Source organism: Phocoena sinus, chromosome 18 (assembly GCF_008692025.1).
Source record: "Phocoena sinus isolate mPhoSin1 chromosome 18, mPhoSin1.pri, whole genome shotgun sequence".
NCBI classification, from domain to species: Eukaryota; Metazoa; Chordata; class Mammalia; order Artiodactyla; family Phocoenidae; genus Phocoena; species Phocoena sinus.
The window spans coordinates 16,460,653-16,477,917 of NC_045780.1; the positions used below are offsets into that span (position 1 = coordinate 16,460,653).

Sequence of the window (17,265 nt, forward strand, 5' to 3'; positions counted from 1 at the left end):
ACAAGACAATGTAACCAATATTTTAAACAAAGGAATCAGATTTTCTCGTATATGTGAGTTTTGAATCTGTTCAATAGTTTCAAAAAAAGGCACAAGCTTTCTCTAAGTATGATGATATTTCTCAAAAAAATTTTGGATCACCTTTTCTGAAATTTTCTTCCTTAAACTGCATGCTTTCGAGAACTCTCAATGTTGAAACACAGTGGTTAAGAACATGAACTTGGGAATCCAGTGCTGGGGTCTGAAAGCTGGCTCAGCCTCTTACTACCTGAGGGACTCAGGGCAAGTTACTTTGCCTCTCTTTGCCTCAGTTTCCTTGCTTGTGAAACGAGCCTAATACTAGTGCTTAGTTCTTAGCTTTGTGAAGATTAAATAAAACAGTCCTTGTCAAGTCTTCAGAACAATGCCCAGTGCAGCTCATGCACTTTATTGCTACCACTGTGGTTTTATTGTTTTGCAGTGATATTGAGAAAGAGCTAAGGCACATTTGAAGCCAAGTATGGTGGTTATGGTAGGTGATAAAACTGAGTAATATCACTTTTAGTAACTAAAGACAACAGTAAAAGCGAGGTATGACTATGAAAGACGACAGTGATTTGTCTTTTGTATGGCTACGAAGGCCAGTCCAGAAGAAATGCTACAAAAATATCCTGAGTTAAAAAAAAATACCCTTTACCAACACCAGACAAGGATATCACAAGAAAACGACAGACCAGTGTCCTTTATGAATATAGACGTAAAAATCCTCAACAGAATACTAGCAAGTTGAATCCAGCAACATATAAATCCCCCATGAGCAAGTGGGATTTATCCCAGAAATGCAAGGTGGGTTCAACATATGAAAATCAATCAAGGTAAAACACCATATTAATGAAATAATGGACAAGGGCCACGTGATCGTTTCAAGAGATGCAGAAAAAGCATTTGACAAAATCTAGAATTCTTTCATAAAATCAAAAACCACTCAACAAACTTGGGATAGAAGGGAACTTCTTCAGCCTCAAAATGGGCATTTATAAAACTCCCACAGCTAGCATCATCCTTGACAGTGAAAGACTGAATGCTTTCCCCCTAGATCAGGAACAAGATAAGGATGTTCACCACTTCTATTTAACATTGTACTGAAGGGTGTGCACGGCGCTTATGCAAGAAAAAGAAAGCAAATGCATCCAGAATCAGAAGAAAGAAGTAAAGGTATATCTATTCACAGATGACTTGGTCTTGTATATAGAAAATCCTAAGGAATACACACACACACACACACACACACACACACACACACACACACACAGAAAAAACTATTAGAACTAATAGGTGAGTTCATCAAAGATACAAGATCAAGATACAAAAATCAACTGTGTTTCTTTATACTAGCAATGAACAATATGAAAATGAAATCCCATTTAAAATAGCATCAAAAAGGAATAAAATACTTAGAAATAAATTTAATGAAAGAAGTGCAAGACTTGTACACTGAAAACTACAAAACATTGTTGGAAAAAACTAAAGAAAATCTAAATAAAATGAAACACATCTTGTGTTCATGGGTTAAAACTCCTAATGTTGTTATAAAGAAATTATTCCCCAAATTAATCTATAGATTCAACAAAATCCTTACCAAATTCTATCTGTTTATTTGGCAGAAACTGATAAGCTGATCCTAAAATTCATATGGAAATGCATGGGACCCAGAATAGCCAAAACAATCTTAAAAAAGAAAAACAAAGTTGAAGGACTCACACTTGCTGATTTCTAAACATATTAAAAAGCTATAGTAATCAGTCAAGAGTGTGTGTGGTACTGGCAAAAGTATAGATATTTGTGCCTATGGAATAAAATTGAAAGTCTAGAAATAAACCTATACACTTATGGCCAATTGATTTTGACAAGGGTGCCAAGAAAATTCAATGGGAAGAAAGAATACGCTTTTCGATAAATGGCTCTGAAACAACTGGAAAGCCACATGCAAAGGATGATGTTGGACCTCTACTTCATCCCATACCCAAAATTAATTCAAAATGGATCAAAGACCTAAATATAAGAGTGAAAACTAGAAAACTCTTGGAGAAAACATAGACACAGATCTATGTGACCTTGGTTAAGCAATGGTGTTTCTTAGGTATGACACCAAAAAACCCCACAAGAAACAACAACAAAAATAGATTAAACTTTATCAAAATAAAAACATTTGTGCTTCAAAGGACACCATTATGAAAGTGAAAAGACAACAACCCACAAAATGGGAGGAAATATTTACAAATCATGTATCCAATAAGGAGCTAGTATCTAGAATATAGAAAGAACTATTGTAACTCAACAATAAAAAGACACATAACCAATTTAAAAATGAACGAAGAATTCAAACAGATATTTCTCCAAAAAAGATGTATAAATGGCCAACAAGCACATGAAAACATTGTTGACATTAGTAGTCTTTAGGGAAACATAAATGAAAGTCAGACTGAGAGACCACTTCACGTGCCATAATGGCTCTAATCAAAAAGACAGGGGATTCCCCCTACAGCTGTTGTCACACACAGTTGTGAGGTCACCCAGGCTGCAGTGACTTGCCCCCAGCCTGAGGAGGAGGCCAAAGCACAGAGGAGGGCATTGCTGAAGGGCAGAGGAGGTGAACGCATCCTGACTAATGTAACTAAGAATAACGACACAGTTCCTGAGTGCAAGCTTTATAACATCCCTACTCTTTAATCCACAATTTGGGAAGGCAGTCTTTGCCCTTTCCCTATCTCCCTTGCCTCCATAAAGAGGGGCCTTTAAAAAAATTATGGTAAAATATACATTATATAAAATTTACCATTTTAACAATGTTAAGTGTATAATTCAGTGGTGTTAAGTACATTCACACTGTTGTCCAATCACCACCAGTATCCACTCCAGAACTTTCTCATCATCGCAAACTGAAACTCTGTACCCATTAAACATTAAACATGAAGAGGGTCTTAGGGAAAAAAAGGACAATAGCAAGTGTTGACAGGAATATGGAGAAACTGGAACCCTCATACATTGCTAGTGGGAGTGTAAAATGGTGCAGCTACTTAGAAAACTGTCTAGTAGTTCCTCAAACTGTAAAGTATAGAGCTAACACATGACCCGGTAATTCCATTCCTAGGGTATATACCCCAAATAATTGAAAATACATAGCCACAAAAATGTGCACAAATGTTTGTGGTAGCCAAAAAACAGAAATAAGCCAAAAAGTGTCTTGGCACCTAAATGTCTATACGTGGATGAATGAGTAAATAAAATGTAGTATATCCACACAATGAAATATTACTTGGCCATAAAATAGAATGAAGTACTGGGGCTTCCCTGGTGGCGCAGTGGTTGAGAATCTGCCTGCCAATGCAGGGGACACGGGTTCGAGCCCTGGTCCGGGAAGATCCCACATGCCGCGGAACAACTAAGTCCGTGCACCACAGCTACTGAGCCTGTGCGTCTGGAGCCTGTGCTCCGCAACAAGAGAGGCCGCGACAGTGAGAGGCCCGCGCACCGCGATGAAGAGTGGCTCCCACTCGCCACAACTAGAGAAAGCCCTCACACAGAAAAGAAGACCCAACGCAGCCCAAAATAAATAAATTTATAAAAAAAAAAAAAAAAAAGAATGAAGTACTGACACAGGCTACAACAAGAATGAACCTTGAAGACATTATGCCAAGTGAAAAAAGCCAGACAGAAAAGGCCATGTATTGCAAAATTTCATTTACATGAAATGTCCAGAAAAGACAAATCCACAGAGAGAGAAAGTAGATTCCCTAGGGCTGGGGCGAGGGGGATGCCAGTGACTGCTAAGGGGTGTGGAGTCTCTTTCTGAGGTGATGACGATGTTCTGGAATTAGATAGTGGTGATGGTTGCGCAACTTTGCAAATATACTAAAAACCTCTGCATTGTACACTTTAATTGTAAATCCGTTTGGAAGAATGGGTTTTATGGTATGTGAATTCTCTCTCAATTTAAAAAGGAAGAAAGAAAACACCCTCAGAAAAGCGCAAAATGCACATGGTGATGATCAGCAGCTCCTTGAAGGAAGGGCAAGCTCATTTGGGATTTATGAGATCTGGTGGGTTTAAGAAAATGCACATATCATGTCTAACATAAGAAAAAAATGCTCATTGTTTGGCTTCCCACTTTGTTGACCTAAAAACTAAGTGTTTTACTCATTAAACAAATATATATTTGACATAATTAGCCTTTCTTGTGGGTTTTCTTGATTATTCTTTTGGTATGGTAATGTTCCTAATGAAGACTGACAGCCCTTATATATTCCATTTTATTTCTTTATAAATAAAAGTTTACTTTGGAAGGTAGATATCATAATTCATCCAGAATCTACTGCTGCACTGCTTGGTGATGTTTAACCAGAAGGCTCACGTCGTTGCCATACAATTTTTGCCTGGCTACCCACAGAGTGCCCTAGTTTTGGCCCTTGCTAAGTAAAATATGCAGGCTGACTTTAGAGCAGGTCATACTAAGTGATGAATCAATGATTTGTGGAACTAGAGGAAAATTCTTGCCCAAAAGCTGACTTGCGTCTACCATGGTCCAAAGTTTCGTACCCAAATCTAGACCTATTAAAATAGTTTTTACTTCCTTCTTTATTCCCTAAAGGGCTTAAAGCTAGTTTTTTAAAACTTGGTTAGTTTTGCTTGTGAAATAGCCCTAATAGGGAAGGGGAGTTTTATTTCCCTAAAGTCTTCTATCCTTCTCAGACAGCAGGTGGTCTTAGGGAGATTAATTTTTTTTTCTTTTTAATCTGGATGAGGTCAGGTGTGAAGCAATACTTGGGTTACTGTGACCTCTGCCTTCCTGTCCCTTCTCTGTCCTCCAAAGTTTTTTAGGATCATTCCTCAAGGGTTTGCAAGTTCTAAAGGCGGATTCAGCACCAGTGAAGAGTTCGCAATGGAGCTAGGCACCTCCCTGGGGCCTCTTCCTTATACCAGCTGCTCCAGGACAAGGCCAGCCATCTGCCTCATACGCTCAAAAAGACTGTAGCAAATTCCTGCACCTGGCTGCATTTTCTCTCCACTTTTAGCCTTGAACGCTCTTCCTCCTTTGCTGAGCTTCTCTCACACATAACAGAAAGATCAGGGCTGCTTCTGCTCCATGCCAGAGAGATCTGTTGAAATAGCCAGTCTTTGGACTTTGATTTGGGGGTCTAAATATTTTGCTTGGAGAGATAGGCTTTGTCTTAGAGTTTAGTTCACCTTCTGCCCTCGCTATGCCGGATCCCGCTTTAGACCTTGGCCCTTCACTCACTGGGTCTCTGTGTGTTTTTGTTCCAGTGCCTGGACTTATTTTTAACTCCTCGAGGGACCACTGCCAAGGCCTCTGGCTCAGCGCTGCTGACAGCCTGGTCAGTGGAGGAGCCCAAGGCGGCCAGTGGGAAGGCACACGAAGAATCCACATGCTTCAAATGAACCCTCGGATACTTTTCTTGCTTGATGCTGGTGTACAAATTAATTACGCATTTACTCTGATTTCAAATGTACCGGAGAAGCTTATCATTTAAAGATGTTCGTTGAGGAATCCTTTGTAAAGTAATGAGGTTTGCAAATAGGTTTTGTTTTGCAGAAGCAAAATCCAGCACCATCATTTAACTTTTTCACCTCTTGGGGTTTTGTATTGGTACCCATTGGGTTTTCTTAAAGAAAGGCTCACCTTTATTTAGAAAGAATAAAACTTTCAGCACAAGGACCTAAAGTCTTGAATTCGTATGCTTTAATTTGCCTTCAGATCAGAATTATATCTGTATTTGCTCAACTGCATAAGCGATCTTGCCTCTTTGGTTTTGAAAATGATGTTTGTATACTCTTAGGATGTGATAAGATTTAGGGCACATTCCTCCAAGGTACCTGTACAGACCCTTGAGTCGGGCCACCTGGGTTCCAGGTCTGGCTGACTGAAGCAGGCTGCAGAGCCCCCCGTCACGACAACGCAGCTGCTCACCTGGGCAGGAGCACGTCCATCCTGGCTCTCTTCAGGCTGGAGGTCCAGATGTGGAGGATGCTGGCTGTGAGGTGAGGCTCAATGTGGCTCAGTGGCGTGTCTCTGTCTCTCGGCAGCAACAGGAGGAGACTGGCCACATTTCCCAGGTATGGCAGCTCGAGCACCCCTACCTGATGGCCCGCGGGGTCCTGGAACTGGCCTGGGGATTCAGCGGATGGGGGGTTAGTTCTGTCCCAGGAGTCCAGGGAACCTAACAGTGCCAGACCCTGGGAAGGGCCAGCTCACAGAAGTGGAAAAATTGCATTTTATTAACAAACACGGTGTCCACCTCTGCCTCAGGGAGCAGTTTGAGGCCGAAGACTGTGGGTAGCTGTGGCCATCTTTTCTACTCCTAAGACCTAGAACATCTCTAAGATATTCTCATGGGGCTTGAACCCCAGGGCCGACAGTGGCTGGGCAGGGTGGGGAGGATGGCACACGGGAGAGCCTGTCTTAAAGGGGCAGCCAGTCCAATCCTGGCTTGTTGTTGCCATGTCAGGACCCAGGCTCTTTGTGCCAGATTTTCCTATCTTTCGACAAAAGCTCTAAACCCAGATGTCACGGGAAATTTCTCAATTTCGAAAGCACTGCACAGGCCTAACGAAACAGAAGTCCGGGCTGGATTTGACCTGATGTAATTTGTACCCTGTAGGTCTCAGGATGGACAGCTGGGAGCTTGTGGGCAATGGCACTGGCTGGCTGAGGACAAGTCCAGGCCATTGGGCAGAGCCTGATTTCAGAAGCTTGTGATGGGACGGTGGCAGCAGACCCAGATGGCCAGAGATCAGAAGACCCGGCGAGGGTTGCTGGTGAATGCAGACGCAGTGGCCAGACTCAGTGACAGGGCAAGATGGGCAAGTAACATGCAGCATCCAGCTGGGCTGGGGAGACCTGGCGGTCTGTGGCAGCCCCGGTCTCGGGTGGAGCTCCAGGCCTGATCCCTTCCCTGGGAGGATGGGGAGGTCTGGGCCTTAATGTCGAGGGACAGCTGAGTTGGCGGGTCACTAAGGCAAAATCTTAGGATCAGTGGGGAAAGACAGGGGCGTGGTTCATACTCCTTATTGTGTCTGTTCAATAAATATTTGCTCAGCCTCCATTATGTGCCAGCCACTGTACGCTGGGGAAAGCAAGAGCCTCTCAGAGCCTGCCTGCCAGCCACCGCCCAGCGGACGGATCAAGCCTGGGTCACAGCAGCGATGGGGAAATGTTAGGAGCAAGAACTACAATCGCTGTAAAGGTATATTTTACTTATTCAATAGACGTTCTTTCATTCCCGTCTTACTTGACCTCAATTAATAAGTACTGGTTGAATAAACTAATGAATAAATTCACTGAGAGCTCACAAGGGTCCTGTATGGAATCAAAGCAGGATGACGGCAAGTTTTCTAAACACCGAAGTTCCTAAAACACTGATTCAAGTCTCACTGGCTTAATTAGTGAATAACAACATAATTAGCCCCACAAGCCGGAGGGAGCTGAGCCTGCAGACCAGGGTTTGGCGGGGTGCAGGGGAGAGGAGGTGTGTAGGGGGCAGGGCAGTGGGGGATGGGCAGCGGGGTCCCTCCCTCCCTGGCCTCGTTGGGGCCCCACTGGAGCATCCACAGTACTCACTAGTCTGCTGGGATGGGGGGCAGCCTGGCGTACCTCCACTGCGAGGGGGATGAGTGACAGTGGGCAGGGTAGGCAGGCAGAGAACCCTGGTATTTCAGGCCAGTGGCACTTTCGGGTGGACATGCTCTCGAGAACCTTCTAGACTGGACTCTCAACCTTCCATCCTTTCTCAGCACTGAACACTGAGGCCGGTGTTCATTTTACGGGAGTGACTGCCAGGGGAAGGGATTTGCCCAGACGTTCTTGGTTTCACACTAAGTCCCCCCCTTTACTCAGCGCAGAAGGAAAGGCCAGGCATGAAATCTGGTTTCTCTTCCCCCTGTGCCCCCTCACTATCCTGATAGTCTCCGGCTCCCTGGTCTGTCCTTCCTCCGTGGGCCCCGCACAGCCGAGGGTATCGCAGTGATGCTCGGTTCCATCCTTTCAGGGCAGGCCTCCCCTCCTGCCCTCACGGCTCCCTCCCGGGCTCTCGTGGCTCACCGTAGTTGACCTCGGCCGTTTGGTACATCATGGGGACCTGGAGGACGACGTCCTGGGCGCAGGTGAAAGGCAGGAGCTGAGTGTCCGAGAAGGAGAATCGGTGCCGCCAGGCACTCTGGAAGGACACGGTGCTCACCAGCACCAGCTGTGCGGAGTCCACGCCGCCGCCGCCTTGCTCCCAGGTGGAGCCCCCGGGACGCTCACCTGCAAGCAGAGAGCGGAGCGCCGCTGTGATGCTGACGCTTGCGTGCACACCCGGCTGAGGCATCCCCGAAATTGGGTTTGTAGCTTGCTTTTTAGTACTTAGTTGTGGAACTGTAGTGTTTGTAACGAGCTGTGGTTGGAGACCATGCTTTAATTTTTTTCCGAACAGCTTGGGATGCCCTGGCTTGTTCCAGCTGTGTTCCGGCTGGGACCGTTTCCCAGGAAGCGCGAGGCCTGCGCAGCTCAGACAGCCCCCTGGGAGGGGCTGGGCGCTGTGATGGGAGACGCTGCACAGTGTCACCTCTACCCTCCACCCCCCATGGCCCCAAATGCTGCTGGGCCTCATGCCTGGCAGAGCCTTTGTTTACACAACAACATCCAGGGCATGGGCTTGAAATTCCGGAGCGGGCTGGCCACTCGTCAAGCGGCCACGTTGCTCCAGCTCATTATTCATTTACTAAACACACACTTTGCGCTAGGCTCTGTTTTCAGTGCTTAGCAAACGCTCCCCAACTCCCCCTGCCAGCTCTGTTGTTATTCCCAGTTTTAAAGATGGGGCACCACGACTCAGATAGGCTGTCCAAGGTCTCATACTTGTGAGCTACAAAGTCACCATCCGCCCAGTTACCCAAGACAGAGACCTTGGATTTGAACCCAAGCAGCCTGGCCCCGGTCTCGGGGCACCAACTACCCGTCTTTCTTGGAGGACCATCCATTCCCCGGCGCCGCACCGACCCCTACCCACGGGGTTCACAGCAGCAAACCGTGGCCTTGCGTCTCCCGGAAGCACAACAGCTGCAACAGGGAGTTAAACGTTTTTAAGTAAATTGAAAGACATTGTGAAACGTTGGAGAAAACTGAAAGAGAGGAAACCTCCTCATCAATAAAGATCTTAACGTCTGCATTTTAACTCTGCACTCCTGCCGGCAAACATATTGTTCTCAATTCGTAAAGTACGTATTCCCTGTTCTGTCTTTTAAGCACTGGGTCTTCAACGTTCTCCCTATTTCTGTGTAACCTTTGTAATCATCAAGGATGCTGGAGCCAGACTGCCTGGGTTAGAATCCTGGCTCTGCGGGTGCAGGGCAGGAGGCACAATTCTCTGTGCCTCAGTTTCTCCGTTTGTGAAATGGGGCCAATAATAGCACTTAGATCTTAGGATTACTGTGAGGGGGAACTGAGCTAATAGGCACGGAGCACTTAGAAGGGTGCTAGATAAATAAACTGAACACTCAGTAGATGGTAATGATGTTCATCATCTTTGATGGTAATTACAGCTGCATGATATGTAGGTGCTATAATTCATTGAATCATCCCTAATTGCTGGACAGGTAGGTTATTTATCAGTCTTTTTCTTTGATAATACTGGGCTAAACGTCTTATTACATACAAGTATTTCCTTAAGCTAAATTCCCAAGATACCACTTTTGGGGCTCCTACTGCCTCTTGCTCTGAAGGGAGTTAGCTGTCGATGAGAACAGAGCTCAGTGGGAACATACCTGGGGGGCACTGCATGGAACAAAGCCTGCAGGGCTCGGCTGGGGGTGGGAGGCTCTGAAGAGCGCCCTTCTGGGTGTGCCTGCGTGTGTGCCTGTGTCTCTGGGGGTGGGGGAGGGGCAGAATGGGACCAAAAGTGAGCCTTGCTTCACTCAAGGGTGGGGTCTTCCAACAGGAGAAGGTTCTGCTGCAATTGAGGGCGGCCTGAGTGCCCGTCGCCTGGCTTCTGATGAGTAACGGGGGGAGGACCTGTCTCTTCAGCCCTCCACCTTTAACCTCATCAAGGTGGACGATTTTCCTTTACCTGTGGTCTGCCTGGGGGCCCATCCGTTGGCCAGGATGGTGGTGCCATTGGGCTCCCTGAGGTTGGCTGCCTCCAGGCTGCTGTTGGCCCACCGGGAGACCTGCTCCACGAAGCAGGGGGCGAGTGGCATCCCCGTTTGCACGTAGAGGGTGCAGGTCAGCTCCAGCTCGGCGCCAGGGCTGGCGCTGGGTAGCGCGGCATAAACAGCTCGAAGCCACTCTCTGACCCTTGGGTCTGCAAAAAAGATGTTGGGATCGATCAAAATGGTGAATGTAAGAGAGGAGTTAGCCCCAGCTCTGTTTGCACGTTGCATGGGAATGGGACCCCAGAGGCTCCACTCTCATTTCCCACGGTTCATCCACCATAGACAGTCAAATGGGTAAAGTCATAGCTAAGTTGCTCAGGAATTAGCCTGGATCCACAGATTAAAAGTTGAGGGGGAAGAGGGCTTCCCTGTTGGTGCAGTGGTTGAGAGTCCGCCTGCCGATGCAGGGGACACGGGTTCGTACCCCGGTCCGGGAAGATCCCACATGCCGCGGAGTGGCTGGGCCCGTGAGCCATGGCCGCTGAGCCTGCGCGTCCGGAGCCTGTGCTCCGCAACGGGAGAGGCCACAGCAGTGAGAGGCCCGCATACCACAAAAATAAATAAATAAATAAATAAAAAAGTTGAGGGGGAGGAAACTAGATTTGAAAGAAATCAGCCTGGGATTAAGTCAAATAGAAAAACACTACCAACCTCTCAGAGACTATGCTTCCTAAACACCTTGAGTCAGAAATGTAGCCCAGTGCTACATTCCCTCATCCCCCTGAGCCCCAGCAGACAGCCCGTTATTATTCATGTCCGCGAGAACCTGCAAGAATGTTGAGGAAATAATAGGCATTTGAGAGAGTCGATGGTTTCCACCTTCTTGGCGGCAGCTGGGCTTCTGGTTATTCACGGCTTACACAGCAGATTGCTTCCTTCTCTCCATAGTCAATAGTAGATTTCTTTCTCGTACTGTTGTTCACGACTGCGGGTCTCTCCCGCCAGCCCTGGGCATCTGGAGCTGGAGCTAGGCCTCTCACCTGCTGCCGAGTCACGACACAGTTGAGTATCCTCCCAAGACGTGCAGGCTGGGCTTTTCCAGCAGTCAGGACCCCTTCCCAGGCAGGCTACCTCTGGAACACGGCCCTTCCCTTGTCCTCCTGGCCTCCCCTTCGTCTTAGGCATGGCCCAGTGGCTGCCCACAAATCTCCCCCGTGACACCCAGGCTTTGCACCCTATTCCTGCCCCACCCTGCCCCTACTGGCTCTCCCAGGGCGCCAGGGATCTGTCTTGGCTTGGGGGTCCGTCCACACCATGTCCCATCCTTCATGTCACAGAGGCCAGGCCAAGAGGCAGCAGCAGACCCCCTACCCCTGACGTGCCAGCCAGAGTCCTTCTGGGGACACAGAATATATGCCGACCAGCGTCCCCAGCCACCAGGCTGCAGAACGGGGTTGTGGGCAGATTCTACTCCACAGAACTTTCACTACCAAAGCTGCTTCTTAGAGTCGACAACTGTGCTGCTCCTCAAGTGCTTGCTTTTTCTTTTAATGAGAAAAGCCATGAATGAAAAAAAATTCCCGTCAGATTTTCCTCTACTGAGGAAGGTCATAAGTACTTATGGAATCATGTCCCTGTAGAATGTAGACTGTCTGCAGGGGAGAACGGAGACATTTCTGTGGTCCTCAGTGTCACGTGACCTTAGGGGATGGTCACAGAGCTCTCTGTCCTCTCACCCTCTCTGGCCCAGAGGACCAGCTGTCTTTCTAGCCAGGCACTTCCAATTAGCAGAGTCAAGAGGCTTGAGAAATCTTGTCTCCACCTGAGCCTGCTCTGTCCCTACCATTAGCACATTGGAAGTGCTTTTCTAGATGCTGCCAGAATGAACAGACAGCGTCAGAATAAAAGATACTGAAGGTTGACGGTGTTCACACTCTGTTAAACGCTCTACATGCACGATCATGGTTAACCCTTTCCACAACCCTGTGAATTAAGTGCAATTATGATCCCATGTATAGATGAGGGAGCCGGGGCTCAGGCAAATTAATAAACTTGCTCAGTGTAACCCGGCGTCACCCCCCCGCTCCCACCCTCTGGTGAAGGACAGGTGGGCTGGGAACAGTCTGCTCCTCTGCTCGGGAAAGCCTCACGAAGCCTCCTGTTTTGCTGCGTTTCCTAGGCCTTCTCTGTAATGCGGCAAAAGGGACTGACGTGAGTGGTGACAGACGGCTCCCCCCTCCGCCCCAGCCCTTGAAACTGCTGCCTCAATTCCTGTCTCCTCCGCCTCCCCTCCTACAAAGCTGTCCTTCCTGCTGGAGGGGCTGGGTGGCTCTAACAGAACGGTGAGCGAGAAGGAGGGAAACCAGGGGGCTGCAGTAGATCAGGAATGTAGCGGGGAGGGTGGAGGGTCTGAAGGGAGGGTCCCTGGGATGGCGCAGAGTGGCAGGAAAGTGCTGGAAGAAATGGTATTTTCCTGAGTCCCGCTGCAGACCAGCCTTTTAACTCATTTGAGACACCAGCTCGGAAAGAGCCTTCCTTCTCAATACATTAGCTGAACTGAACGTCTTGAATGTGACGCTGAATCCAGGGGCGGGGGGAGGGGTTCTGGATTGTAAGATTAATGTATATAAAATTCTCAGTTGGCAATTTGTGATGCTGATTAAAGAGGGTTAAGTTTCGGATGATGTGCAAAGGGTTTGGTTGAGCTGAGAGAGTGATGAAGATGAGTCTGGTGAAAAATCAAGAAGGTAAGGTGCTTAGATATGTTTCTGCAGCTGCTCAGTGGTTGACAGTGGGGCTAAAGAGTTGAGGAAAGAACGTAGGACTGGAGTCAGAAAATCTGGAACTGGAATCCACTTGCCTGTGGGGTGAGCTGAGTCTTACCAAATCATTAACCACTCGTCTCATTTGTAAAATGGGGACTTTAGGAGGCCTAGCGATTGCATATGGCTTCTCTAAGGACCAAATGACATAATGACTGTAAAAGTGAGTCCATGTGCATCATCAGACAAGATTCTTTCCCAGGGGCCAGGCTACCTCCGTCTCTGAGGCCTCTGTTCCCAGCATCATTCTTGTGATGAATAGAAAGCTGTAAAGCGTTCTTTATTAATTTACCTGGAAAAGCAATGGGAATTCCTCGAACTTGGACCATTGGGAAATCGTGTGTCTCATGCGGCGAAAACAAAGGTATTTTGGGGGATATCACTGGTGCCTGTTCTGAAACTCGTGCTGTGCTTTAGCACCAGCAGGTGGGGATCCTGGCAAAGCTGCTGGTGGTCACCTATTGGCTGGATGTCAGTGAGAAGACAGGGCCCATGGGTCCCACTGTGAACTTGGATGGATCTCTGTTGATCAGACGGGAACAGTGCCCCAAGCCCCTGGACTGCACCCACTTGTAAGAGAAAGGCTGGGCCAGGGCAGGGGTGGTGGGCAGTGGCAGGTTGTTTTTAAGTCAGCACGCAGCTGATTCTCTGAGCAATTTTGTGGCAAACAGAAATCCAGGGGTATTCTATTAACTAGAGCTCTGTAAGCAGCGCATTCCTGTTTGTAATAATTAACCATGGCTCCATAAGATAATGAAGCCATTTGTGAGTAAGAAAAAAAAAGGTGGGATTATGTTCCACAGAGTCTGACCATTAAGCAATTCTGGAAGTTTGGTAATTCTTGAATGGGCTCTATGGAAACCCTGTTAATCATCATATTTGGTTAACCAGGTACCATGGTTGTCCCTGTAAACAAAGAATTGACTGTCATCAGTTCTCTTTCTCTGCAGGGTAACTGCGCTTGCATTTCTCACTTTCCCCGTAACCCTGACTTCTGGGAGAATCTGCTTCAAGGCTGAAATGCCCGCCCCTCTTTCATATTCCTATTTATTCTTCATAACCTAACTCAGGTGTCATGTTTTCTGGGGAGGCTTCCTGATCTTCCAGTGGAATACATCATTCCCTCCCCTGTACTAACTTATTTCAAATGAGTACACTCACTGCCTTGTGTTAGAATGTGTTTCTATGCGCGTCGTTCCTATGAGACTGAGCTTTTGTGTTCAGCGGTTTCCTTACATACCTGGCTGCTAAATTCCTGGCGTAATACCAGCCCACGCGGCAGGAGCTCAGAAGTACTTGATGGATTGTGTTGCACTGAATCTAATGTGGCTATGCAAGAGTGACTCCATGGATACGTGCATTTCCGTGATACACTTGCCGAAGAAAATTCAGCTTGATAATTTATGTTTGTCTTCACTTATTCCCAGAGAGAAAACACATTTGTCTGTTGGCCAGCAGGCCCACAAGAATTGTTTTGGCAGAGGACAGGGTACGGATGGAGGGGGACAGGACGCACAGCTGGTGCCTTGTGGCCTGATGTTTGGAGGGCTCACCTTTACTTGCCAACTCAAGATTCCAACTCAAAGGAAGCTCTTGCCATGACTGTCCTGGTATTAGTTCCTGCGCTTTCTAAAAAGTATTAATTTATACAATTGTAGCTTCCATCCTTTTTTACTGGCATCTTATTCCAAGAGAAGAAAAAGCTGTGTGCACGAGTGTCTGTGTTTGTATGGAGTTGGGAGGTTGGGACCAAGGCCAGGCTTTGCCAGGCCCTGAGTGTGGGCCAGGTGTGGCTGACCTGGCATTCATGAGGCTCTTGCTGCCACTGACAGAGCTGTTCTGAAGCCCATAATCATAGAATTATGTTGGTAGGTATGGCCCTGCCTTGAAGTCACAGATTTATGAAAGCAGGTTGGTCAACAGTGCGAGCTCTGAAGCCAGACAGCCTGGGTTTGAGTCCCAACTCTGCTGCTTCCAGGCTGTGTGACCTTGGGCAAGTTGCTTGTACTCTCTGTGCCTAACTGGGCTCATCTCTAAAATAGGTTTGATGAGATAATTACCTACCTCAATAGGGTTGTTGGGACAATGAATTAAATTATATTTGTAAAGTGCTTCAAGCACATCCTGACACCTAGTAAGCACTATGAAAGGGCTTGTGAAATGCAACTGAGAAATTGCCACCAAACCTAGAGTAGAGGGAACCTTAAACATCATCTGGAGTAACGATGCAGAGTTTGAGTGCCTTCTGCTGCGCACTTGCCCGTGGGCAACCTTCTCTGCCTGCCCCCTGGGGGCAGCCTGAACGGGAGGAGGGTAAGTGTGAGCGGGGCAGTGGGCGTGGGCAGCAGAGTACGGGGAGCAGCGGCCCGCTTACCGTGGACGGTGTACCCCAGGGCCTGGACCAGCTGCCTCCGGGTGTTCCCCTGGGCTCCGAACTGCAGGAGCTCCAGAGGGATGAACGCGCCGGCGGGGGAGAGGACCAGGTTGGTTCGGTTGCCGTCCGTGGCCACGATCCGGTAGAGGCGAAGCGCGAGCTCCGTCCTCAGCAGCGTCAGGTCCTCAGGGAGGTCGCTGGCTCCTCCAGGGGGGCAGGCATGAAGGAGGAAGAGAGCGAGCAGGACAGACCTCATGGTTCCTGCGGTGGAGGGAAGATATGCAAGTGAGGCAAGAGCCGGTCCATCCTGCAGAGAAGCAGGCATCGGGCGCTGGGACAGGCCGAGGGTGCTGATCGCTCAGCTGGCTTGTTACCCGCCCCTGTCCGCTCGCACCGGATGCTTCAGTGTATCCTGTTGTGTCCGCATTAGAAATACTGAGAAACCAAACTGTGAGTCGGAAGGCCTGGATTTTAGGCCTGCTCTGTCACTTACCACATGTGTGACCTTGGGTAAAGCTCAGGTCAGACCAGAAGCAAACCATTATGTTGGAAAATTAATGTAAGAAGTACATCCTACTCAGTTTTCTTGGTACTTAGCTAGCTTATAGGTGGGCCGTGTCTATCATTAATAATAATAGTAACAACAAAAATATACTATGTTAAGAAGGATTTAGTATATTTTCTCAGTTAATCATTGCAACAGTCTTACAAGATAGCTGTTATTATATTGTAAATATAGAGATGATGAGGTTTAGAGAGCTCAGTGGCTCATTTAAGAAAACATGAGGATAGAAAGAGGCCCACGACTCCAGTCCTGGTCTCCTATGGGTGGCACATGAAATATTGGGAATATAAATGCACATTAAAATATCGAGCCATGAGCTAATTGTACCTAGGATATCAGAATTCTTGTGATGTGAATTATTCTCATAAAAAAGAACACTTTCACAGAGAGTAGAATGATACAAATATAACTCCTACTACAGAAATATACCCCTTCGAGGAAGAGAGTGCATTAGTTGGAAATTAATGCAAAGGAAAGAAAGTAAAGCAAAAAGTGTTTTCAGTGACTGTGCTACACAGACAGCCTGCAGCAATTTCTGCTAAGTTGTCCGACTTTGGTGTCAGACAGGATTGGTGTGAGGGAGGCCCAGTCCAAAGTCACTTGAGGATGAGAAATTTGCATGTAAAGCCACTGGACTCAAAGGTGTTTATTTCAGATAAAGGCCCCACATGGAAGAGTATCCTCTTTTTCTCAACTCTTCCATCCTATAGGCGAGCACAAAGGCAGTCCCTGGATGACTTGGCATCTCAAGGGGAGGGACGTGCATGGACATGGGGGTCTTTCTGTGTGTGTGTTTGGAGGTGGAGGGTCCCAGCCCAAGGTCATTGTGAAATGACCAGTTCCCAGGACTCCTGAAGCTCCTATCACCTCCTGAAGGGACAGAGCAACCAGACCTTCATGCCCCTGGGCTCCCCATGACCACATCCCAGCCGCGGTTCACCGCAGATGAGCTGTTTACTCACGGACTCTTGTATGGGACTGTCAGAGTTTCCTTGCTTGTTTCTGTTCTCGTGGGTCTCCAGCGTTAACGTGCTCCCCTTTTTAAAAAGTGGAGCAGAATCTGCTTTGAATCACAAGACAGCATAGGGAGGAAGCTGGTAATTGCCGTCTCTGTCGGCGATGTCTCTACCACTCGGTCCAAATTCCTGGAGCCTGAGGTCCTGCAGAGAGCCAGGGGAAGGAGCACAGCCCGGCCAGCCAAGCCCAGATCGGAAACAGAGCGGGCCCTGGGGAGGGAGCCAGCCATACCCGTCAAGCCTTCCTAGGCTTGTGACCTGGTTGTACCAGCAAGGAACCCCTCATCTAGCCCTTTGTCACTTTGAGGAATTTCACTGATAACTCTGCCATTAGGGCTTTTGCTGGGTACCAGGTACCTAATG

At 47.7% G+C, this 17,265-nt stretch overlaps 2 protein-coding genes across 2 annotated transcripts in view; one reads left to right on the forward strand and one right to left on the reverse strand.

Moving 5' to 3' along the window:
• Nucleotides 1-5,882, forward strand: part of INTS6 (integrator complex subunit 6) — a 111,423-nt gene extending 105,541 nt beyond the window's left edge. Inside the window, exon 20 of the transcript XR_004346673.1 lies at nucleotides 5,302-5,882. The gene's annotated coding sequence lies outside the window, so the exon portion shown is untranslated. The remainder of the gene's footprint in view (nucleotides 1-5,301) is intronic.
• SERPINE3 (serpin family E member 3) overlaps nucleotides 1-16,996 on the reverse strand; it is a 32,167-nt gene extending 15,171 nt beyond the window's left edge. Inside the window, exons 1-5 of the mRNA XM_032611215.1 lie at nucleotides 16,849-16,996; nucleotides 15,322-15,582; nucleotides 10,101-10,334; nucleotides 8,096-8,299; nucleotides 5,966-6,164 (exon numbers count right to left, since the gene is read on the reverse strand). Coding sequence (XP_032467106.1) covers nucleotides 5,966-6,164; nucleotides 8,096-8,299; nucleotides 10,101-10,334; nucleotides 15,322-15,577 — 893 coding nt within the window. The 5' untranslated portion in view covers nucleotides 15,578-15,582; nucleotides 16,849-16,996. The remainder of the gene's footprint in view (nucleotides 1-5,965; nucleotides 6,165-8,095; nucleotides 8,300-10,100; nucleotides 10,335-15,321; nucleotides 15,583-16,848) is intronic.
• Between the last annotated feature and the right edge of the window lie 269 nt (nucleotides 16,997-17,265).